The 26,762-nt window shown below is 39.5% G+C and overlaps 2 protein-coding genes across 2 annotated transcripts in view; both read left to right on the top strand.

The window, feature by feature from the left end:
* The window catches only part of msh3 (mutS homolog 3 (E. coli)), a 47,224-nt gene extending 40,360 nt beyond the window's left edge, over window positions 1–6,864 (top strand). Inside the window, 3 exon segments of the mRNA XM_078251078.1 lie at window positions 2,804–2,936; window positions 3,146–3,314; window positions 6,363–6,864. Coding sequence (XP_078107204.1) covers window positions 2,804–2,936; window positions 3,146–3,314; window positions 6,363–6,444 — 384 coding nt within the window. The 3' untranslated portion in view covers window positions 6,445–6,864.
* Window positions 6,865–8,126: 1,262 nt separating this feature from the next.
* LOC144518405 (ras-specific guanine nucleotide-releasing factor 2) overlaps window positions 8,127–26,762 on the top strand; it is a 48,476-nt gene continuing 29,840 nt past the window's right edge. The window contains exon 1 of the mRNA XM_078251077.1: window positions 8,127–8,766. Within this exon, the coding sequence (XP_078107203.1) occupies window positions 8,491–8,766 (276 nt within the window). The 5' untranslated portion in view covers window positions 8,127–8,490. The remainder of the gene's footprint in view (window positions 8,767–26,762) is intronic.

Raw genomic sequence — 26,762 nt, 5'->3', positions numbered from 1 at the left:
TCCAACACATTCTCACTCCCATCTCGTAAAATACGGACGTTTGGTCAGGTACCATTGTCGTCGTTATTGACACTAAAAGTCTCCTTTAGAGTCCGCTGCATGGTGTGGGAGGATCCCCCTGCCTTCCCCCGCCTCTCCATGTTGCACGGGGCAAATTCACAGGGAGAGCAGCGGAGGAAAAGCCCCTTTCCTCCGCATTGTCCCACTTTATCTCCGGTGCATGTGCAACAATTTCTTACCATCCAAACAACTGCAATAGTAGGATTTAAATCAAACTTGTGACGGCAATAGTGACAAGTAATGCATGTTAATAAAAAATAAAGCAGAACTCATTCAGAAGACGACGGAATAACACATTTGTTTTGGATCAGAGCGGCAGCTGATTTAACACACAGACTCCAGGATTAATCTTAGCCTGGCTGTTAGCCTGCTCTGGAGCATGCTAGCTGCTTTTGTGCAACCAAATCAAAGCTAAATTCATCCAGGATAACTTGAATTTCCCAGCTTAATCCCTTATCCTGGTTTTGTGCAACAGGCCCCAGATCTCTTCATCTCATGTATTCTTATTCTTTATTTATAAAGGACAACACACATTAATCAGCATCAACACTAATCTGCATTTTTAAGTGAGCATTGGATCAAATAATGAAATATAGCTTATAGAGGAAAGATAATTAACAAGTTACTCTGCATTTCCCCACCGGTCTACAGAGCGTTTTAGTGTCTTTCTGCTCATTGTTTTGTTTTTCTAGCCTGCAACTTTGTTTTGGTTCAGTCTCACAGCACTCATCAGCGTTGTTTCTTGTAGAAGCAAGGTGGTCAGTCCACCCGTGCGTGCGTGTGTGGCCATATGAGTGTGCAGGTCTGTCTGTCTTTGTTTGAGGCATGTGGGAGTCACCATGCACGTCTCTTTCAGAGGGAGGTATTCCTAGTGACGTGACCTTTCTTAGACCGAGCGGTTAGCGAGACGATCCTGGAGCCAGCCGAGTCCTGCAGCCGCCAGTCTGCTGTGATAATGTAAGACTCAGGCCTGCTTCACCATGAGAGCTCATACACTGTTATACTTACTTTCATCATCAACGTTTTTGGGATATTTAATCCGGAATTAGTTATTGTGTTTCAGCAGTTTGCCACATTGTCAAGACTCAGTTTTTTGTGTTGTGTCCTCCCTACTCCCATTCACGTGTGATTGGGCTGTTAAAGTAAGCAGGAAATTGTTGCATTTGTTTTAGTGAAGAGCTCTCAGCAGCTGTCCTGAGAGTGCTGTGCTGAGAGAAATAATGTTTGTTTGCATGCATTTGAGAGTAAGTGCCCCACCCGCTTTTTGTGATTTTCACGTCTTCACCCTAATGTAGCCTTTGGGTGGCTCCCAGGCCTGACAGAGAATAAAGAATAGCGGGATGAGGAGACTGCCTTCACTTTGCTCAATCTCTCTCCAGAGCCTGAAAGGCCAGGTGTGGTGTTTACACTGAAAGGCAGAAAACCGAGTGATTGACTGCAGACAAAAAAACAAAAGACTGATTGGGGGAAAAAGTGACACAATACTGTATGTATGTGTTTATACTGCTGGTTATATTCACACATTTCTTCAAAGTATGGTACATGTAGAGACTATGCTCTTTGTGTTTCAGCTACAACTTTTGCTTGTTGTAACACAGACAGCGTTGCATAATGCAACATTTGTTATGGTACCTACCTTTTGGTAAATTAATTACTTTATCTCCTTTGTCTTTTGTCTTTCTGTTCTTTTTTCACCTACATCTCCCTTTTGTACAAAGAAAAATAGTAAAATTAATAATATGATTAATATTCACTGAGGTCAAAGGACAAAATAAAACATTTAGCAGTAATAGAATATAATCAAGATCCCAATGTTAACTGCATATTAATCATATAGTTGTAGTAAATGTAAAGATGCATATTGTACTGTATATAAGGGCTTACAAAACCCTTTTTATATTCAAAGGGCTGGTAAAGTGAGTGTGGCAGTGTGCTATGGGGAAGAGCTTGCTTTGAAGATTAGTTGGATTTCCTTTTGTTCTCTTGGGATGGCAGCGTCTGTTGGTTCACCACTGAAATATCTCAACAGCTATTGAAGGGATTGCCATGAAGTTTTGTATAGACATTCAGGGTCCCCAGGGGAAGTATCCCAATTACTTTGGTGACTTTTCCTCCACTGACACCAGCACATCAAAGTTTTCACTTGTCCACTGAAATGTCACAATGGTTGCCAAACATAATATGAATGGGCAGCAGAATTTGTCTCCTGCCCAGGTAGTTATCTGCCGACCCTTAAGATTCCTCTCATGTTGGGATCCTGACCCCCAGGTTGGAAACCATTGAATACATGGATTGCCATGCATTTTGTCTGGACATTCATTGTTCCTACTGACTTTGAGGATCCCCTGACTTTTAACTTTTATTTTAAGTAAGTAGGAAAGGGGCCATTGCAATATCTTAACATTTGCTTCAGTTTTGATATGATTTTTCACCACAATGAACCTCTTTTCTTACTTTTACCTACGTATAGAGACGTCTTCGACTGTCGGAGACAGCAGTGAGCGACTGCAGTGGGAACATTCCTTCCTGCAGCTGTGCTTCTTTCTACCCCTTAACTGGATATTTTCTTATCCAATGTAAACATAATGTACAGATTGCATTTACACCTGGCTGAACCTGTTTATGCCATTTTTCTGATCCTTAACATCCAGAGAAGCCTAGGCAACAGGTTCTCTGGCAGCTATTCAGCCTGTGAGACCTGGCAAAAAACGTAAAACATTCACTCTCTCCTTCCTTTTCTTAGGTGAAAGCCCTGACCCTGTTCGTGACCCATTATCCTCCTTTGTGTGAGTTGGAGCGGGTGTATCCTGAACATGTGTCTAACTACCACATGGCTTTCCTAGTCAATGAACCTGACATCGCCACTGACACTGACGGTATGTGTGTGTGCATATGCAAATGCTTTCAATGTTTTTTTGGCGGAAATTCTGGGTTTGACTATTGCCTTGCAGGTACATTTAGAACAATCTTACTTTGGCGTTTTCTAAATCATTATCACATGGCATTTTACTGAGATTTTTAACGTGTGTGTCTGTGTGTTTGTGTGTGTTGTGTGTGTTTTGTGTGTGTGTCCGCTCGCTGACAGACGGAGAGGTTCAGCCAGAGTCCATCACTTTCCTCTACCAGTTAACTGAAGGCGCTGCAGGGCGGAGCTACGGCCTGAATGTGGCCCGATTGGCTGACATTCCAGACCCTATACTACATACTGCTGCACGCAAAGCCCGAGAGCTGGAGAGCATGGTCAACGGCAGGAGGTACAGCAGACACACACTCATTTTACCCCAAAAGATCAGTTTGCTAGTCATGGGGAGTACAACCAAGCCTGTGGAAACATTTGTATCATATATTTTGTATCTCTGGAAACTAAACAAATAATTTCCAAAAAAACCCCCGCTAGCGTTACAAACTGGAGTTGTGAAAGTAGTGGGTGTTTACCTGGCAGGGTTAGGGTCTAAGTGGGCATTCAGACTGAAAACAGCTTTGCTTGTTGGTTGGTTTTCTTTCCGGTACCGACAGTGAAATCCAAGTCTAGTTTGAGTAACAGATCTGTAAATTTGAATTCTGTAATTGTAATACTGACACAGGATTTTACAACTCTGGAAAGTTATCATTATCTTTCGTCACATGATTTCGAGGTAAACCGTAGAAAAATATGCTGGGCAACCCTGTGTTTTTGGAGCCCCTTGCATTGGTGTCTCTGCTGCTTTGATGGTTTGAAAACCGCTTAAAGGAACATGCCGACTTATTTGGACTTTAGCTTATTCACCGTAACCCCCAGAGTTAGACAAGTCGATACATACCCTTCTCATCTCCGTGTGTTTTATAAATCTGTCTGACGCCCCCAGCGCTAGCTTAGCCTAGCACAGATCCTGGAGGTAACCGGTTCCAACTAGCCTGCTGCTCCCAATAAGTGACAAAATAACGCCAACATGTTCCTATTTACATGTTGTGATTTGTATAGTCACAGGGTGTACAAATAACAAGGTCACTATGCTTTTACTATCTAGTAATTGTTGACTCACTCTATTACTCCAAGTCTGAGTGAACTCCAGGCGAACACTCTGCTCCTCACCACAGGGCTTCAGATGCTGCTGGCAAATCACTCCGCAGAAGTAGCAGTGCTTCGCCTTTCTGAGAATATAGTTCCCAGTTTGTATACGGTTAGAAGATGGCTGTGTCTCATATGACCTTGTTATTTGTACACGCTGTGACTATACAAATCACAACATGTAAATAGGAAAATGTTGGCGTTTTTTGTCTCTTATTGAGAGCAGTAGGCTAGTTGCAGCCGGTTACCTCCAGGATCTGGGCTAAGCGAGGCTAGCGCTGGGGGCGTCAGACAGAGTTACAACACGCACGGAGATGAGAAGACTATGTATGGACTTATCTAACTCTGGGGGTTACGGTGAATAAGCTAAAGTCCCAATAAGTCGGCGTGTTCCTTTAAGACAAAAACACTATCAAGTTGAATTATGGGAAATGTAGGATCCAGTATTTTTGGAACTTGACCCATATTATGGACTTAATTAAGTTAGAATATCTCAGCTTCTGCTGCTTTGATTTTTTTTTTTTTTAACTTTGATTTTACTTTTCTCTCACAAATCCCTCAATTTTGAAAGATTACTACTAAAATGCTAGAGTATCCCTTTAAAGGTAATGTAAGTGATGTTAATCCAATACACTTTTTTATTTTTTTATAAATATACATATGTCAACAATCTTTGCGCAGAATCACTTACTGCACCTTTAAACCCTCTCATAAATCAAAAAATATCATGTTTCTGCTTTTGGAGTTTTTTTAATACTGTTTAATACAAATGGAGCTTGACAGCTGAAAAGAGTCAAACGTGTGTCATGAAGAAATAAAACTCAAAGCAGTTCCACAGACACTAAATTAAACATTTATTTAAACTTAAACACTCAAATGAAAGTGATTAAATTATTGTGCTAACATGTCCGACCCAGATAATGTCCCAAAATTCTTGGAAAATAAGACTGGGTCCACATTACTGGGCCAGCTCAGATTTAGGAGGAGAGACAAACCTACACGCAGGTTTATGATGGATGGTTTCCAGTTTATAATTCCTCGACCGCTGCAAAACTTTGGCCTCTTTGATTCTGAGACATGAAAAACCAGTTTCAGTTGAGTTTTCTTTCAAAATGTTTTGGTGTCAACTTCATTTTAAAAGTTTTTAGAGATTTCTAATGATGTCTTAAATGGATGCAGCCATTACCAGAGATGTAGTGTGGGTTGCCAATATCTACTTTTATTTAGCTGTTTGCAGTGCAGGTTTTTCAATAGTTCTTGTTTAGAGTTCTGATTTTAAATTAATGTCAGATCTTTGTCATGGCATATTTTCTCCCAAAGTGTCCAAATCTTATTTTCCATGACTAATTTATTTTTTCAAGTATTAAGAAGAATGCACAAGTGCACACTAATACGGAAAGGAAGAGAAAATCTATGTTTTTTTTAATGCTGATGTAGACAATTTTTTCTATTAGGATGAACCACACACCATGCACAGATGTTCCGCTTACAATTGAGTTACGATACAGAAATACAGAAAATTCTTAGTCTTTTGCTGTCAAAGCGTCAGCATATTGCACCTTCTCCAAATACAGTCTTCTGTCTCTGTAAATTTGTACACTGCATCTCCTCGCTCTGTGAGGGACAGCCTGCTGGGAGTTAAGTGCTTAACCTTTTCCTAAGTAATCCTCCCCATATGAAATATCTGCCAGCACGCATGTGTGCACACACACACACACACACACACACACACGCATACGTTTGTTTCACTATCTTTGTGGGGACCCATCATAGTAATGCAGTCCCTAGCCCCTTACCCTAACCTTAACCATCACAACTAAATGCCTAACCTTAACCCTTACCCTCACCCCAACCATAACCTAATTCTAACCCTAATCCTAAAACCAAGTCTTAACCCTCAAACAGACCTTTAACCTTGTGGGGTCCAGCATTTTGGCCCCACAAAGCTGTCGGGACCCCACAAGTACGTCCTGGACCCCACGAATATAGTTAAACAAGAACACACACACACACACACACACACGCACACTCTGTCAATGTAATCCTCCCTATATTAAATGTTTGTCCTTTGTTGGAGTGAAGCCATGCTGAGTGCACAATAATCGTACACAGAGGAGTTGAGCTGCTGGTCCGAGGTTATGAACAGGGATTTTATTGTACCCTCACACAGCTGTGTGAGGACGATATACAACAGTTTTATATACAATATTTTGTTTAAAGCAACATTTCCGTGTCTTTATCTCCGTTTCTCTAGGAAGAATAAAAAACTTCTCTCAGATCTTTGGAGCATCTCAGACAGATCATCTCTCATGGAGTGGCTGCGGTCAAACTCTTGACATCGCTGCAACAGTTGTCAACACCATCAGAACACACACATGAAGAAGAGAGGATCCAGCTATCAGTAAATGAGCATGTTCAAAGAACAATATACTGTACAAGGAAGTACAGAAGTAAATCTTGTTTCAGAAAAAAACTCAGCACTGATGGAGTGAAGTGGTTGTTGCTGCTCTCTTTGTGTGTGTGTGTGTGTGTGTGTGTGTGTGTGTGAGAGAAAGGGTTTTAACCGTCTCAGGATCTGGTTATCACCATCAACTGTGTTGTAAGCTAATTGTCGTAACATCAATTAATACCAACTGTTCAAGATTTTACCTAACCAACTATGTGTAACATTAGTGTTATGATAAACTTGTCATACCTGTTGGTCTTTGACCTTAAAAAAAAACTCCACAATTATAACAGACTTAAAAAATGATCAAAATTGATGCAGTATTTTTTTTTATTCAATGCATTGTTTTTACTTTTCAATATATGACACCTATATTACCCATAATGCAACTTGAATGCTGACAGTTTGGTTTGAGATTTCGGTGTGTTTTGCTATTTGCGGTTAAAATGGCCTTGAGCCTTTAGTCTCAAGCAGAGATGAGGAGCCGACTACGGAGGTCTGTTAAGATAATTTCTTCCTAAAGGCGGATTTCCACCAACTGCGGAACGGCTGCGGATCGGCTCCGCTGCGTGTCGGCTCCGTGCTCTGCCGTCCTTCAATACCCACCAGGTCCATATTTGTTGCGGAGCGGCTGTGGCCATGACTGACAGCTGAAGTCACTAGGACCCACGAGATCTCGCGAATTCACGTATGATCGTGCAATATAGCAGGATGTAGTTTCTATAAACAGAACCACAAAACCAGTTTGTTTCCATTCCGACTTCAGGCCTGTCTCCGTCCATTATGACGTTTTCAAGGTGTAGTGCTGGGACGGAGTTGGAACGCAGCTGTTCTGCAGTCAGTGAAAATACACACATTTGACTTTAATGGAAACCTATTGACTCTGCCGCCGTTCCACAGTTGGTGGAAATTGGGGGTAACTCCACAACTCCAGTTTTTTTGTTTCCATTTTCAAACTTGTAGTCTTCAGCCCCAACTGACGTTGTCTCAAGTGACATCACATGAGGCGATTTTTAAGACTTTGTGCAGCTCCCTCTGGCGCCTCAAAAGGCTTTATACAACTTTTTTTTTTTTTACATAATATGCAGCTGTACTCCCCAAGACCCTTAGACAGACTTTACTGTTTAAAATCTGTGGTGTTTCCCTTTATAAGAACTAGGCTGCAACATTTCTGACAGAAAGCCTGAAAGAAACATTTTGACATGAAATTGTTACAAGGTTTTATCAAGGTTAAATATTGATATTTTACTTTATCCATTAATGTATTCATTAGTATGTGCTCTTTGATGCAACGCTATTAATAATGCAGAAACAAATCACATTTGCCACTGAGAAAATCTCAATTGCAACACACACACACACACACACACACACACACACACCCCCAACCAACCAACCAACTCACGCTCCGCCTTTAATTCCGCCAACTCCAAGATCAGCGCGCATCACCAGTGAGAGAGAAAGAGAGACACTAGGGGGAGTGTTTGTGTGTGTGTCAGGAGAAAGACACGTGTGTGTGTGTGTGTGTGTGTGTGTGTGTGTGTGTGTGTGTCAGGGAGGGAGAGAGAGAGAGAGAGCGAGAGCGTGAGATAACCACTGTCAAAGCCGATTACAGTTTATCTTGTCTGTGATTCTGTCACTGTCTGTCCACTTGAGGGTTCTCCCTTTGTGAACGACACGCCTTTCGCTTTCTCCTGCTTGTTTGTGGTTTGTTTGCCGAACAGCATGGATTTATTCTAGTGTTTGTGGCACTCGGACATATTTACTATGAGTTCCTCTGCAGAAGCGCCTCCTTCAGCGCGGCAACTTTTTGGTGCGCCACGGTGCCACTGAGCCGCGCGTCTCTCGGTGGGAAAAGTTCACACTCAACCCCCGGCGAACATGGGCTCGCGGTGAAAGCTTCGGTTGTCTTCTTTCTTCCAACCCGTACTACAAAATGCAGAAGAGCGTCCGCTACAACGAAGGGCACGCGCTGTTTTTGTCAGCGGTCGCGCGTAAAGAAGGGACTAAGCGCGGCTACCTAAGCAAGAAAACGGCGGAGAACAGCCGATGGCACGATAAATTCTTTGCCCTCTACCAGAATATACTGTTCTACTCCGAGAACGAGCACAGCGCGAGACCTGCCGGGATATACCTGTTGGAAGGATGCACCTGCGAGCGCTCGCCGGCTCCCAAAATGTCCACTGCTGGAAAGGAAGCGCTGGAGAAACAGGTGAGAGTTTTAAAAGAACAGGGGGTGTCAATCCACTAAATCCTGCTGTGAATGAAAGTTCCCACATCTTTTCTTATTTTATGGTACAACTTCCCAAAATCTGCTCAAAGCCCACTAACCCTAACCCTATGTAAAGTAACATACTCCAAAGTGATGCATATATGGACGCTATTATGTTGTGTTTCACATATAACCCATGGTTTCTACAGATAATTATATTGATTATTGCTTGTTTGTTAAAAAAAAATCAATCATGAAAACTACAAGTTCAAATTTCATCACACTCAAACTGATGCCCATGTAAAAAAGAGCAAGTGGCTCATGCAGCATCAGACTGAAGTGGCTGCGGCAGCTCAGCCTCTTCAGTGTCAGCAAGCCCTGCAGTGTCAAGTGCTCCAAGTACATCATCCCCGAGCAGGTGATTATCCTCCAAACATTCAGATGTGCAAATGGGAGCAGGCTGATAGGAGAGTTAGGTTTCCCACAGCATGTCTTTTTCCAATTAAAACACACAAAAAAAACAGGTCCTTACCTTTCACATAAATGTATTTCTCTCTTTTACTCTCTTGGCTTGTTGATTTTCTCTCTGAGGTCATGACATTTGCTGACCGCACCCACAGAAGGTTCTTGATTTGTAACCTGTTGGGTGTGAACCCAATAGTCTGTCAAATTTTCATCAAAACTCAGTGAAGTTATTCTAAACACCACCTTGTGGCTTTATCCGACAAGGTTGACATGTCTTCTTAGCTCAAAGTCAAATTAATTTAGAGTCTGACGGTAGGAAGCAACTATAGCAATGCAGCAACAGGTTCTTTAACACATTTTCATTCTACACCATGTTTAAAATGCATATTTAATATTGTTCTTGATTCTGCACTGCAATAAATTTACATCAACAGAAATTATTCCCAGGATGCCATGTTTTTATGGCTGTAACATTGCATCAAATAGTAATGTCTTGTGCTTCATTCTTTAGAAATCTTGTGATTTGAACTACAATTTTTAAAATAAAGTTTACGTAATAAATGCTTGTGCAACTTGGATTTGTAATGGTAGCGCCACTGCTGAATCCTGCAGTGCTGAAAAAGTTTGACTTTAAAGCAGATATATGCAGAGAAATATTTTGGGCAAATCTGTTCCTGGAAGTTGTCTCAGCATTGTTGTTGGTAAATATTGTTGCTAGGAAACATTGGAATTACCATTTGCACATGCATTTCATTGAGGAAAAAATGAAACACACATGAATTGGTCACAAGTATATCATCCATCCTATGGTTATGTCAATCAAAGAATCAAGAAAGGATTTGTTACAGCAAAAACAACAACCACCTTTACCTCTACTCCATGAAAGTAATCACAGAAAATGATTTCTGTTCCTGATCCCAGTTTTCAGCTGTCCTCGGGGACTGCGTCCCACAGGCATCATGCTCAATACAATGTAGACACACTGGAGAACATTGACAGTTTGAGCAATAATTAAGGAGACAATAAGTAAATGCACAATTAATCATATGATAGGTCAAAAATAGCCACCAGTCATCATCACTCAGAAAATATCCATCCCCGCCGTATCCCTCCCACTCATACAGTAGACGTGTGTTTCTTTAAATGTACAGTATGTGTAAAGACACTTCATTCCAGATGTATGCAAATTTGGAAAAGGCTTAGGGAGAGCCATGAGATGGTAGTGTGGTTTTAATCAAATCATACATAAAGTGAGAAGACTATTTCTTTATTTCTGTAATTGAGTTGTTAATAATGATGATGAAAGGAGGACAAATCTCTCTTTTTGAGGGTAAAATTACATGTGGTTCCAACCTCTTATATCATTACTGATGTAGGCCATTAAACCTGTCTCTTCTGATGTTTCCGAGCTAGGCAATTATGATGTCTTATTTTATCCTCACTTGCACTGACTGTCTCACTCTCTCCCCATCTGTCTCACTCTCACAATACAGCTGTGATGTTTAATTAGGGTTATTTTCAATCCGCCCTCAGCTTAAACGTGTGCTGCAACGTAACTGTTAAACAACATAGCCATGCACACGAGGCATAAACCAAATAATGCTGACATTTTATGTGGCTTATGAAAGTGTCTGTGTGTGTGAGTGAGAGAGAGATGTGTTTTAGATGATCAAGTCTCAATCAAGAATAATTTCAGTTCAGTCTGATGCTGGGTTTTATTCTTTGTGTTTGGTAGGATAAAGTGAAAGAAGCCCTTCTATTTTTCCATCAGTCGCTCTTACTCTTCACTGTTTTTCTGTGCAGTAGAGTGAGTCTGCCAGCAACCTGCAGTATCACACCCCCACAGTGAGCCACAGTGTAACCACAAAATACACATCTACTGCCTCTCTCGCTCTCGCTCTCGCTCTCTCTCTCTCTGTTGTACTCTCAGATAGACACAAACCCTTCAAATAATTTGGAGAGCATTCACACTGGTCAGAATGGTTTTCATAGCGACTGTGGACGTGCATTGCTGATGTGTGTGTGTAAAAGGCCAGTAGATTTAGCTCTGTATAGTTGTCAAACTATCCCTCCCCCCATCATCAAGGGTAGGTTATTGATCCTAGAGGAAAGCACAGTTCATCAGAGACCATGAACCAGGGGAGAGATTACTGTACCATACAGTGAAGGCTGTTTCCAGATCGCCACCCTTGTCAAATTTTTGCTGTTCAATTCAAAAGCTTGATGTTGCTTTCTTGAATGACAGTTTGCCATGTAGGAAAAAAAAAAGAGCCAATCGTTCATCCTTAAATCATCGGGGAATTACGTAGGTCTTAGGACTGGGCAATATATCGGAATTATATCAATATTGATATATGAGGCTAGATATCGTCTTAAATTTTGGATATCATAATATCCTGATATGACACAAGTGTTGTCTTTTCCTGGTTTTAAAGGCTGCATTACAGTAGAGTGATGTAATTTTTTGAACACACCAGACTGTTCTAGCTGTTCCATTATTTGCCCTTTACCCACATAATTATATCAACATGATGATTATTTATCAAAAATCTCATTGTGTGCATATAGTATTTTGTGAAAGCACCAATTGTCAACCCTACAATATTGCCACAATATCGATATCGAGGTATGTGGTCAAAAATATGGGGATATGTGATTTTCTCCATATCGCCCAGCTCTAGTAGGTCTGTAGGTTGGGAACATCATCTAGTTGTGCCAGAGCCAGGATCCAAACAAATATAGAGACAAATCATGGATGAAATCAATGCTGTTTTAAATTGACCAACAAAGAATACAGCTCTAAAATCCTAAAGCTATGCATTAAAGAGGTTTCTTCAAAGGAAGTTTTTTTGCCGATAGATAGATAGATAGATAGATGGATAGATAGGAAGTTCATATGTCTCAGCAGCAGTACAGAAAGAAAAACAAACAAAAACAAAAGTATGCCTTTTAAACATGCATACAGTGTGCAGATTGGATGTGCATTGGGTGTGCAAAATGGAGGTTATTGTAGAGTAAATGTAAAAAAAATGTGTATATATATTAGGGCTGTCAAACGATTAATTTTTTTAATCGCTGAAGTTCTATAGTTAATCGCGATTAATTGCATATTTTATCACATGATTAAAATTCTATTATTTTGCATTTCAAACAGTTTTTAAGTACATATTAACAATCGAAAGTAATTTTTACCAGTGTATCTTGATTGGGAATCAAATGAATGCAAAGAAAGTTACTTTATGAACTTGATTTTAAGATTTGTAAGATGTGTTACGAGGAAGTGGCAGCTTGATGATAAGTAACGGTGCTGCAAAGGGTCAAAATAGTAGCCTGTTAGGCACGACGCAAAGCCGAGTGAAGTGTAAAATAAATTAATAAATGCCGGGGTTTTTTTTGGTTTTTTTCTTGCCTTGTATCAGCATTATCATTGCTACTAGTAATACTACTGTCATTCCTTATAATTATTACTATTTGTTTGGGATTTGAGTTATAACTGCAATTGCCATTACTACTCTGTCTTTATTTCCTTTCCTGAGCAATGCAGGGTTGGGTTTGGGGTGTTAAAAAAATGTTAAAATGACATGGTCTTTTGTTACACCCTTGTGTTATCACTTCTTTGTGTGTGTGTATGTATATATATATATATATACATATATATATATGTATATGTGTGTATATATATGTATATGTGTGTATATATATGTATATATGTGTATATATGTATATATATATGTGTGTGTGTATATATATATATATATATATATATATATATATATATATATATATATATATATATATGTTTTGCTCATAAGTTTATGCTAAAGTTGACTAAAAAGAGGAATAAAAAAAGTCTTTTGGAAATTGATCTTAATGCCTTAATTAAAGAAATGTGGAAAAATCCAACCTTTTAGGACACCAATTTCCTTTGTGAATGAAAACTGTATCGTGAATAAATAAATGTTCTTCCTTAAAATACAGGGGGCATAAGTAAGTACACCCCTATGTTCAATTCCCATAGAGGCAGGCAGATTTTTATTTTTAAAGGCCAGTTATTTCATGGATCCAGGAAACTATTCATCCTGATAAAGTTCCCTTGGCCTTTAATTATTATTATATATAGCTATTATATATTAAAATAGCCCCACATCATCACATACCCTTCACCATACCTAGAGATTGGCATGGTTTTATTTCAGTTAGCCTATTAGCTGGTTTGATTTGCATTGAGAGATGATTTTATGGAAAGTACCCCATGCTAATCCCTAATTAAGGCATTAAGATCAATTTCCAAAAGATTATTTTTGTATTCCTCTTTTTAGTCAACTTTAGCATGGGTTCATAAACTTATGAGCACCCCTGTATATATATATTGCACTTTGCCAAAGTTGCAGAGAATATAAATGTGAGTCCAGCTACAGTTAGTGAGTTAGTCCAGAGGGACCTCAGCAGCCCATCCCAGTCCACTGATGTTGATTCTGCGACATGGTGGGGATGAATTAAAAGGTTTGATGGCCACCGGCAGGAATTACCGCCTGTGCCGCTCGGTGAAACCCCTTGTTGGTATGAGTCTTTGGCTGAAGATGCTCCTCTTCTGAACTAGCATGTCGTTGAGTGGGTGGGAGACGTTCAGAATGCTAACCAACTTGGACAGCATCCTCTTCTCCGTCACCGCCTCCAGAGAGTCCAGCTCAACTCCTCCTTTAATCATTGAGCCCGGCTTCCTAACTAGCTTGTTGAGCTTTGCTAGTGTCTCTTGGTCTTACGCTCCGTCCCCAGCACCATATAATTCTGTATGGCTCTGGCCACTACAAACTGGTAGAACATCCTGTTGCAGACGTTGAAGCCTCTGAGCTTCCACAGGAAGTTGAGTTGGCTCTTATCCCACAGGTTTAGGCAAAAGTTTTATCAGTTTTTATTATCAGAATTTACCAATTGGCCCCTCTGGTAAGTAAAGGGGTCGGATTGTTGTTTTCCCTTGATTTGCTAAATTGAGTATTAGTTGTCGAAGTGTCTCGCAAACTGCTCCTTCCATTTCAACAGCCTCTGTGTGAAGTGAAAATATTGTATAAGAAAGATACATGAATAATGTACTGGTAATGAAAAGAAAGTATAGTCTGGGTGACAAGTTTGGTATGATGGCCCTGAGGGGCAAATGAACAAAACACAACATTAACACCAACTTATTTCTGAAAACAAGAGTTTTTTTTAAAACTAGAAGTAGTAAAGTAACTGCTATTTTTTTAAATTTATTATTGTGAAGATTTTATGTGTGTTCACCTTGCACAGGTGTTCGCGCTGCATTTACAGTCTGTCACATGGTGCCATCTGCCCTCTTGGCATCTTTTACAACATTTTGCAGCCCTTTTTGTGGTTTTGAAAAAAGAGAAGATAAAACATACACGTGTTTGTTTTTGACAGTGACTCTCACGGCCTTGTTCAAAAGAAATTTAAAAAAAAAGATCGGCATGCAATTTTAGTAGCTTCAATATTTCTGTCCAAACCTAAGTGTAGCCAGATTGTTGTGTATTACTGCAGAAAAAGGTTTTATTCACTGCCAAACCTATGATTTGTGTATAAAGGCATTACATGTTTAAAATAATCAAAACCAGGCTTAGGGACTGTTCATTTTTTATTAAAGGGGGCTACCAAAGGAGTTTTGGGATCTTTAGTCAAAATAGACTTGACATCCCTTCGCCAGCAATACATTTTTCTATGACCCTCCAAAATGATTGAGAAAAAAAGGAATGACCCTCCCCAATAACTAACTGATGCCTTCTATACTGATTTGCACTTGGCAAAGATGTATAGATAACCACTTTTTTATATACAACCATGACATACACAACTTAACCTCTGCTTTCTCATCTTATACACCACACTCTACTATTATGGTGGCCATTTCAGTAGATTTACTCTCTAACATTGTTGTGGAAACACAATAAGCATGGAAACTAAATGCACACTTCCTGCATTACTGCATTACTTCAAATACTAAGTTACTCCTCTAGTAAACTAGTATTCACATGAAATAAGACAATAAAACATTGAGACCATTCAACAAAGCACACTGGGTAATAACCCATATTGACAGCTGGCCCGCCCAATCATAAATTCAAAGTTAAAGCAACACTAGAGAACTTTTCCCGCTTCGGTCCCCCTACAGGTTGTCTCAATGGAACTACAACTGGAAACTTTATACATTGTTCGTCTGCTATTTCATTACTAAATTCACTTCCGATATACGTTTTCCTCCGTGGGTGCTCACGGGCGCACGCCCTTTAAAAAAAAAATTAGTCAAAAAATTTTTTGCATTTCAGAACCTTAGGAAATGGACAACGGCCGACACAAACACACACGCCTATTAACTTGATAATAAAGCCGTTTCAACTCAGGACAGCGCCACTTCTCACAAATACAGATAGGATTGGAGATGAGAAGTTTAACTGACACGTAACACATGCGATCAGCTCCACTTAGCAACAACTGCAATGTTTAATTTTGAATGATGTAGCCTACTGGCAGTCTGGCACACGTGGATGCTCAGTATTTTCCGTGGGTGCTCCAGCTCGATAGCCTAGAAATCTAGACGCACCCTAGTGGCAGCAAATGTAATTTGCAGCCAGGATCAGTCTAGCAACTCTCCGTTGGCTTGCGAGCTGAGAAAACCAAATTCTGGTCAGGCCAATCACATCGTGTATAGAGTTGGTGGGCGGGCTTAACATAAGGACGGCAGAGTTGCGACGGTTCCCTGCTACTTGAAAACAAAGAAGATAGCTGTTGTTGCTTGCGAACAGCAGTCTTTCGAATCGGTTTTGGTCGCGACTCTGGAAGACTGTTGGAACACTGAAGTCATTCTGAAAAAAGGAAGCTTTGTTCGGAGTTTTGCCGACCGGATATGGCAAAAGTTTAATCTAGCGTTGCTCTGGTTGGCTATTGCGTGCAGAGGGAATTTGAAAGTCAACCGTTTATCCCGCCCCTTGGATTCAGCCCTGCCAATGGTGAGTTCCCAGATCCAACATCTTGATGTGGGTTAGGCTTGTCAGGCTACCAGCTCGAGGCAACGTTAAACCTTTCAGCTAGTCAGATTCATTATATTTCATCTTCATATCAGTGACGATACTTTGGCAACAGGTGGCGCAGTTAGCTATAGGTTGCATTCTCAAAGAAAGCAACTCCAAACTCGTGTTGCTGTCATGTTGCGATTTTTGTTGGGTCAGACCCATCTGCTAGCGATGGGGGGCCGAGACCAAGGTTATTATAGTTTTGCATTTTTCATTAGTTTTTATTTTTATTTAGTTTTGACTTTTTGTTTTCAAATTCAGTTTAGTTTAACCCTCTAGTCTTACCCTTTGAGTAACCCTCAAGAAAGCGAATATGTGTATTCCCCATAATATTAAACTATTCATTTAAAGCTACTCAATCAATCAATCAATAATTTCATTTCATAACAATCATCATCATATGATTATGTGTAATGTGAAAGGGCTCGCTAGTAACCCACAGAGAATTACCACCAGACTCTGCAGTTCCCAACTGCTCTATGGAGCTTTTTAGTGTTTTATTAGCAAATTGTTTGGTTTTGGTTTTTCAGCTCGCAACTTCACTCTTTTGGTACACTCACGCTGCTCTCTTTAGTGTCATTTTCAGGCACAGCAGGCAGCTCTTTTCAGCAAAAAGATCTAAAAATGCTTTGTACACCTCCTGTTCTGCTCCAAAGAAGGCTTAATTTGCCTTAAAACTAATTTTCTCAATCCATAAGGGAGTATTTAATCCTTGGTGCTATACAAATAAACAAGGTTAAATGTTAATTTATTGTCATTGCACAACACAGGGTTGCACGATGAAATGCAATTTTAGTAATTTAAACTATTTTTTATGGTGGAGTTGAGGAGTCTCACAGCCTGAAGCTGCTCTATAGTCTGGTGGTCAAACAGCATTGCCTTGCCTTCAGTTTACCTAAAAAGTAAAAAATCATCACATTTGGTGATAGGTTTTATTGGACACCTTATCGAATGACCAATACACCCATTAGTCGAAAGATATGGCCATTATATACCTTACGTTGACAGGATTCCTGCAGCAAATTTGCAGATGGTTTTTCTGTATATAATATGAATATGTTGTACGTTATTGATTAGCCTGTTGGGAAAGCTGAATTTGGCAGAGTTGCTTCAAGTTAGGCAGATGACATCCCAGCATTATAGGAGCCAGCAAGCCAAAATTTGTATTTCATCACATCTCCTCCTGAACCGGTACTGGGCTGTTCATGTGGACACCCTGGGTGATAAATGCTCTTGGGGCATTGGGCCTCTGTACTCTTCAGTGGTGTTATTGTTATTGCTGGAGCTGCTCCCATCTATTATACATGCTCCTCCTGTCACACACACACACACACACACACACACACACACACACACACACACACACACACACACACACACACACACACACACACACACATCCCACGAGGACTGTATAAAAATAAACTTGAGCGCCAGGTATTAGGATTGTCAAGTAGTTTCATGTGTTTGTTGTTGTCTGTGCAGAGTTATGAGCAGTGTATTTTACAGGATCAGGTTAGGCACACTGGCAATTCTCAAGAATATTGTAAAACAGATTTATGTTGTGTTTAGACACTTCTGCTGTTGCACTGTGGGAGTCGTAGAGCAAACTCCAATCCAGCATCTCTTGCATTAGGGCGGCAGGATGTTTCCCAACAATTCCTCCAGGCGATGGAGTGAGAGTATTATAAAGCAATACCAAATGTGTAAGATGGGAGAAAAAGCTTGATGATAGCTGTATTATATGTGTGTATTTATGTTTGTTTTTGATTAGGAGGACAGCAGTGAAAGTAAGCAGTGGAGGCGGGGAGCTATCTGTTTAATCTCCAGATAAACTGACAGGTAATCCCTGATCAGAGTGTTCTGAGGCATGCACAACAATTAGTATACTTATATACTGTGTGTGTGTGTGTGTGTGTGTGTGAGAGAGAGTTGTGTGTATCTGTGAATGTTTAATGTATGTGTGTGTGTGTGTGAGAGAAACGGCCCCATACTTTGTTGTAAGAACTTCTTTGGAGGAAGTGAACAGCATGAAGAAACAGCAGGATGTGGGATGTGGTTTCAGTGATAGCTACATCATTAGTTAAATTCAGTGGTTACATAAAGTACTGCTGCTGGAGCTGTCGGATTAATGTTTTGTATCTCTTCACAATGACAAGACTACAGGATTTTAAAAATCTGTTATTTTTTTCTAAAGTGAAGCTGTTTGGATTTCTGGAATTACAGAATGGATGTTATGTAAATACAAAGAGGGCCATTTCAACTAAAGTAAGAAGATGAATCAAGGAAAAACTGCCACATTTACTTTGACATCTCTTGTATTTTTTTGTTAAGTTAGGCATCTACACTATATTTATTTTGGCTGTCATAAAACAAAGGCAATGAAAAGAAATCATTTTAAAGGTATAGTTTAAGTACAATTTTTGTGACAAATTCCTTATTCGCTACCAAGACTTAGAAGATTTATACAACCTTTAAATATGAGAGTGGTACTGATCTTCTTATCTATTGTAACTCTCTACAAGAAAGCGTTAAAGCATGTTTTCCAAAATGTTGAACTATTTCTTTAACTTTTAAACAGGCTTTTAAATAAGCGAAGGCCAAACAAAATGTCTTCTCATTCCTTATTCAAGTATAAAAATGACAATTAGCAGTTTTACAGGGAATTACTTTATGCCAGTCTTTAAGCTAAGCTATGCTAATTGGCTGCTGGCAGCCTTACATTTAACAAATGCGAAAATTAACCTATTTTCTACGACACTATTTACTATGGCAAACATCACATTTGGTGATAGGTTTTATTGGACACCTTATCGAATGACCAATACACCCATTAGTCGAAAGATATGGCCATTATATACCTTACGTTGACAGGATTCCTGCAGCAAATTTGCAGATGGTTTTTCTGTATATAATATGAATATGTTGTACGTTATTGATTAGCCTGTTGGGAAAGCTGAATTTGGCAGAGTTGCTTCAAGTTAGGCAGATGACATCCCAGCATTATAGGAGCCAGCAAGCCAAAATTTGTATTTCATCACATCTCCTCCTGAACCGGTACTGGGCTGTTCATGTGGACACCCTGGGTGATAAATGCTCTTGGGGCATTGGGCCTCTGTACTCTTCAGTGGTGTTATTGTTATTGCTGGAGCTGCTCCCATCTATTATACATGCTCCTCCTGTCACACACACACACACACACACACACACACACACACACACACACACACACACACACACACACACACACACACACACACACACATCCCACGAGGACTGTATAAAATAAACTTGAGCGCCAGGTATTAGGATTGTCAAGTAGTTTCATGTGTTTGTTGTTGTCTGTGCAGAGTTATGAGCAGTGTATTTTACAGGATCAGGTTAGGCACACTGGCAATTCTCAAGAATATTGTAAAACAGATTTATGTTGTGTTTAGACACTTCTGCTGTTGCACTGTGGGAGTCGTAGAGCAAACTCCAATCCAGCATCTCTTGCATTAGGGCGGCAGGATGTTTCCCAACAATTCCTCCAGGCGATGGAGTGAGAGTATTATAAAGCAATACCAAATGTGTAAGATGGGAGAAAAAGCTTGATGATAGCTGTATTATATGTGTGTATTTATGTTTGTTTTTGATTAGGAGGACAGCAGTGAAAGTAAGCAGTGGAGGCGGGGAGCTATCTGTTTAATCTCCAGATAAACTGACAGGTAATCCCTGATCAGAGTGTTCTGAGGCATGCACAACAATTAGTATACTTATATACTGTGTGTGTGTGTGTGTGTGTGTGTGTGTGTGTGTGTGTGTGTGTGTGTGAGAGAGAGTTGTGTGTATCTGTGAATGTTTAATGTATGTGTGTGTGTGTGTGTGTGAGAGAAACGGCCCCATACTTTGTTGTAAGAACTTCTTTGGAGGAAGTGAACAGCATGAAGAAACAGCAGGATGTGGGATGTGGTTTCAGTGATAGCTACATCATTAGTTAAATTCAGTGGTTACATAAAGTACTGCTGCTGGAGCTGTCGGATTAATGTTTTGTATCTCTTCACAATGACAAGACTACAGGATTTTAAAAATCTGTTATTTTTTTCTAAAGTGAAGCTGTTTGGATTTCTGGAATTACAGAATGGATGTTATGTAAATACAAAGAGGGCCATTTCAACTAAAGTAAGAAGATGAATCAAGGAAAAACTGCCACATTTACTTTGACATCTCTTGTATTTTTTTTGTTAAGTTAGGCATCTACACTATATTTATTTTGGCTGTCATAAAACAAAGGCAATGAAAAGAAATCATTTTAAAGGTATAGTTTGCGACAATTTTTGTGACAAATTCCTTATTCGCTACCAAGACTTAGAAGATTTATACAACCTTTAAATATGAGAGTGGTACTGATCTTCTTATCTATTGTAACTCTCTACAAGAAAGCGTTAAAGCATGTTTTCCAAAATGTTGAACTATTTCTTTAACTTTTAAACAGGCTTTTAAATAAGCGAAGGCCAAACAAAATGTCTTCTCATTCCTTATTCAAGTATAAAAATGACAATTAGCAGTTTTACAGGGAATTACTTTATGCCAGTCTTTAAGCTAAGCTATGCTAATTGGCTGCTGGCAGCCTTACATTTAACAAATGCGAAAATTAACCTATTTTCTACGACACTATTTACTATGGCAAACATGATGGATGACACCTGGCCTCTTATTAAAAAAGATTGGTGTGTAGGTACTGCAGCCTACTGTACAGTAAACAAGGTCAAATTTATATTAATGAATGCACAAGTCATTTTTTGACAGTGGCAGATTATTTCTTTGTTTCTGTCCTGTGAGCATTTTATGAAGCTGCATTATCGCCCCTGTGGGAGCATGACAGGAGCTGAGAAATGAGAGGAAAATAAAGAGGAGAGAAGCATATCGTGTCTGATCCAGAAGACTGATGGGTGGAAAAGTGAACCCACACCCCTTTTATCATATTTATCTCTCTAAGCCTTTTCTCACAAATGACATTTATTGTTTCATTAACTGATTTAACCCTTATAATGGCTAATAACATATTTTACAGCCTATTCTGTACACGTCATCAATTTTAGTCTGTCACTAAATATATCTTAGTGATTTTGAAAAACACCCACAGTGTTAGAATATTATGTAGGCCTACCTTTAATTACTCTTATTGGGTTTTTATGCCTCCTTTTTTATTTCAAAATAATCTGGTTTCCTCTCCTGTGTTTTTAGTAGAATATTTTCATACTCTGTGTATGGTCTTTTCAAGCCTTAATAATTGATATTTGTTTCATATTGTGAATATGAAGCGAACATTCTTTTGCTGGTTTGAAGCATTGTTCACCATGATAATGCCAACAACAGGTAGTTTGAGATTATCTCTGTTTCAATAATCTCTGTGGTTCTTTTGTAGTATCTCACGTTCAGTTTTCTTCTATTCTTTTTAGAGAAACCCAGCATGGTGCTATATACTCCCACACATACGGGAAATCAAGTTTATGGATTATATCAGTTCCACACACACACACACACACACACACACACACACACACACACACAAATACACAAATCTGGTCTCCTCTCTGTTGTATTTCTCTGTAATGGTAATCATCACCCTGCGGGAGTCAGGATCACTTAGCACTCCCTGCTTCACCAGCAGTGCAAAGGTGGAGACGCATTATACATCAGCATCCAATGGAGCCCATTGTGTCAAAACGGCTTGCTAATGATTTTTTTTCTATTTCTATGTTGTATATGGATCTAAGGAATAGGATGAGACAAAAACCTGTTCTACTGTGAAACTTGTCAGATGTTAACTGCAAACACACACAAAAAAGACCCAACCAGTGGTTGGTTTTCCCTGCAGCACTGGATTCAATTTGATAAACTCAATTAATTATTGATGCTATGGAGCAACTTTAACTTTCCTGTGTCTTCATGCAAATAACAGGTTTTGATTGTACTGTTGCAGTATTTTTGCTCAATAGTGTCTTTTCCAGTACTTGCTTTTATGCACATCAAGTTCAAACAAAGTTAGGCAAACCTTAGTGGTTTGGCATTGATATTCTTGTTAAACACAGCCACAAACACACACCATACCGTATATGGAGGTGAGACAAGGCAGATTTTTCTGACCTACCTGGCTGCTAGTTCCACCAAAACAACTTTTGCATTGGGTTATTATTTTTTGTGAAACATTTCTCAGAATTTGTGAATGGCCTTATTTTCAGGCTTATATTTAATTTAGCGTGCCAGTGGTTTTTAGTTTTGTCGTTGTTGGGAAATAAATCTATAATAATCTTTCAGTATGTTGTAATTCAAGTGGTGTGAGAGAAAACTAAACTTCTGCACCTCCTCATTGGCTCTGTTTTCAGGCTTTAGAAAATCTAGCCCATGATGGGAGACTTTGGCCGATCACAGTTATTTCAGAGATAGAGAGCGTTGGCTGTTCTGCAAATGCAGATGCGCATGCACGACCCTTCAGTGAAAGTTCTGCTGCTAACCGTAGCCAAAGACTTAGGGCCGCAGCTAATTCAAGGCTAAGCTATTTGATAAGACTTTATTAAGATAAGTCATCTATCTATACACAGTATATGGAGGAACGAAATTGTGTAAAAATGTGGTCTAGTTTAGTGCCCAGGAAGTGGACATTTGCTGTGAAAACAGTCAGAAGAGCTGGTCTGCTTGGGTATAACGAATACTGGTTAATTTGCCGTGTTTATTTGAGGCTCTAGCTAGCTAGGTAGTTTACCCTTCTGCTAATCGTAGCTCACGACTGTGGCAAGTTTGGTAGCTAGCTAAAGCCTTGAATCACAGTATGTCATCTCAAAGGGCTTTACAAAAAAAAAAAACAGGACGATAATTCTCATAGAATTGCTGCAGCTATATAACGGCATCGGGATGAAATGAACGACTAGTACTCGTACAGGTTACTGTACTGTATGAAGCCAATGCATATGTCTGTGCTTGTTGGATGGGAACAGCATGTAAAACACATCCACAGATCCATATGTAGAGCATGCACTCAAAAGTAGAGATAATTTGTAGTTAAGAAGCCAACACTTATGTACATACTGGTATGGTCTTTTAAAAACCAGCGGGGAAAAAAATGTTAAAGGCTGAGAGTTAAATTCGAAGAAAAAAAAAAAAGAGGTCCATCTGTGGTACTGTACAAAAAAATTTGGCCTCTCATCAGTGCAGATACCAAAGCAGACAACAGTGTTGCATCATTAGTTGCTATTCCAGTCCCCTAATCATTAGTGGAGCCTAACATTCTGTCGTCTCTGTTTTTAAATATTTATAACACATGAGTATTTCTGGATCCCCCAGCCATTTTTTGCCTAATGAATCTATTACCAACAAGTCCAGTTTCATCTTTGACTCTTTAATCTTTAATTTCATTACAGCGCTACTATGAACCTGAGGGTGTGTGTGTGGTAGGTTTTCATTTCCTAATGTTCAGTCTCTGTTGGGCAGTGAAAAGTAGTCTCACTTCTCACCTTTGTTCTCGTAGCAAGCAGTTTGAAATGACTTTCGAAATTGCTTTTTAATAATAAAATTTCCCGTCATTGTGCTTGTGTCACTCCTTTGTGTCACGCTGTCAGTTTTTACAGATTCATTTTCTATAAGCTGTTCCACAGATTAGGCAAAAAAGGGGAATGGTACTTTTACTCTTTAGTGTACGTCAGTGACATACAGTAAAGAGTGAAAGAGTAGAAAAGAGTCTCTTTGTTTCTTTATTTCTTTTGCTTTTCCTCTATTTCTTTATTTGTTTAAATTAAATCTCTTACAGTACAATGAAGGCCCTGAAGGATGGAGGGTACATTTGAGCTGATTTGAAGGGAGAGCGTGCTGGTAGTCCTGAATGGTACTGTAGAGCTGGTAAGCTGCGTGTTCACAGCTCATAGAGAGTCGGACCTCTTACTGCTTTTACATGTTCCTCTTCGATTAATGAGAACACAGTACAGTGTTACAGTGTAATTCATTGCGCTGCATTGTTAATGTTTTCAACGGCATGAGGTCCAGCTTGATCCAAAATATTCTGTAAAGGATGTGATACATTAAAGTTAAATGATTGCCTGGGGGCAATTGGGTCACTGCTGCAGCAAATAGTGGGAGTGTACATTCAAAGAGGAATTCAGTGCAAAACATTTACATTATGTAAAGTATCCTGAAATGGGAGATTATATGAATACTTTTAATATCAGTATATACTGTGTAAACAGTGGTGGATTGTAACTAAGTACATTTACTTGAGTACTGCACTTAAAGGTGTTCTGTGGAGTTTTCTTTTAAACAAGCAAAGTTCACATTTAGTTCTTCTCAACAAAACAGTGCGAATCCTTGGGGCCTAACAAACACTTTGCAAATGTTTTATGAGGAAGGAAATGCGTTCAAACTCTTGAACATTTGAAATTGTTGATTGTTTAAATCCATGTTTGCTAGATTGCGTCTTCCTCTTCACTGCCTTTGTGGGCACACTGCTACGCCCTTTTGCTCTTTTGTATCCTTGTGCATATGAATGATACAAACAAAATGGGAACCCACTCGTAAAAAAGGAAAATACTCAATAGCAATAGTAGTGCTCCACAGGATTTAAGTACCATTTTGAGATACTTTGACTTTACTTGAATGTTTCCATGTTAAGCTACTTGTATTTCTACATCTCAGATGGAAATATTATACTTTTTTTTTTACTTCACTAGGCCTGCATTTATTTCACATAATGACAAGATACTTTACAGTTTAAGATCACATTATGAACATATTAAACTACTATAATCTGTCATTTGCTAATTATAACATGAAAATGCTACTTTCAGAAATATTAATCAAATATTTCACTGTCTAAGGTCAGTCTACATGTATAATGATTACTTTTACTTTAGTTTTAATAAGTATAGTTTGGCAGATAATACTTCTACATGTATACTTTCGTAAAATTTAAATGTAGGACATTTATTGCAGCAGAGTGGTATTGCTCCTACGACTTTTCTTTCCACCATTGAGCATCAAATTGAAAATACCACTACAGTGATCATCACTGTATATGTGATAATTATGACTGGGACATCTGTGTGATCAAAGCAACCATGTGAATCAATACCAACATGGTGTGAAAATGTTTGTGCATATTCCCTTTAATAAGGCTATAAAAGGCAGACATATTGAAAACCCTGACATTTACTGTGCACTGTAAAAATCAGTAACCATTAACTCCATCAATATACTGTTATTGTAATATGCAGGTAACATATGCTCAGAATATCCATGTAGATCTCTATATAAGTAAATGTTTTGTTTTCTACTTAATGTTGCTTCCTCCACGTCAAAAATTACAGGATGGATCAATAAAAGTATTAAATGAATAGAGGCAGTGCTAAAAAGTAGAAAATGGAAATGACATGACAGAAGCGTCAGATATTGTGTTGCCATGGAAATTTTGTTGTTAGGTGGTGACACAATTTAGAAATATGTACTCAGTTAAGACATATTATGTAACCACTACGTCTCTCTACCATTCTTTCTCCCTGTCAAAGACTGTTAGAGCATAGATTATTGTTGATGTAATAAATCCAGCCAGCCAGTGAATCGAAATGACGGATACATAAAAAGCAGGGATAGGAGGATAGAGATGGAGATGGAGGAGGGTCTATGTGTGTGTGTGTGTGTGTGTGTGTGTGTGTTCCAATAACCTTGGTGACTCTGTCCCAAGCCCATCCCAACTGCAGGGGCTGAAGCCCATCCATCCTCCTGCAGGGTAAACGTCTCTCCTCTGGACTCAGTTTGGTTCACTGAATCCTTACTGAGAGAGACACACAAAGAGTGTATGAAGGGGATGGAGGATGAGGAGGAGGAGGAGTGGGTTTTCAACAACAAGAGAAGTGAGAATGCTGGTGGAGCGGGACAGAGGAGGCGGAGTGGGATGATGGGTGAAGTGCAAAGAGAGAGAGAGCGAGAGAGAGAGAGAGAGAGAGAGGTGGTGGAAAGAGGTGGTTAGATGATGAGAAGAGAAGAACATGAGGAGGAGGAGAGAGAAAGTCCATGCTGAGCTCAGTCTTCTCTGTTTTCCCTGACTAAGAATAGCAGCTCTTCTGGTAACCCAGTGCCCCAGGACACGACCATTTGAATAAAAGCCTCTATCACTTCACATAATGCCTGGTGTGTGTGTGTACGTGTGGGGAAGTATTTTGAAGGCAGATACTCAGGGAAATTCAGCAGATTAATAAGAGAGACAGACAGGAAACGAGAGCGAGACAGGGAGTGGGCTAATTGATGGGGTTGATAATACGCTAGTGGAGAAAGGGTGCACAGACGATACTTCATTTCAGCGGGGCAAATAACTCTGTAACCCTCCCCCATCCAGTCTCACTCTCTGTCTGTGTGCTCTGCCTGCATCATGTAAGGTCTGTGGAACTTTAAATTGGATGAATCTGGGCAAGAAAAGAGCATGAAAAGCAAATGTAGTTGAAAGCC

This window comes from Sander vitreus, chromosome 5, assembly GCF_031162955.1.
Source record: "Sander vitreus isolate 19-12246 chromosome 5, sanVit1, whole genome shotgun sequence".
In the NCBI taxonomy this organism is placed as follows: domain Eukaryota; kingdom Metazoa; phylum Chordata; class Actinopteri; order Perciformes; family Percidae; genus Sander; species Sander vitreus.
The sequence above is the reverse complement of the archived record's forward strand: the minus strand, read 5'-3'. Positions and strand labels throughout refer to the sequence as shown.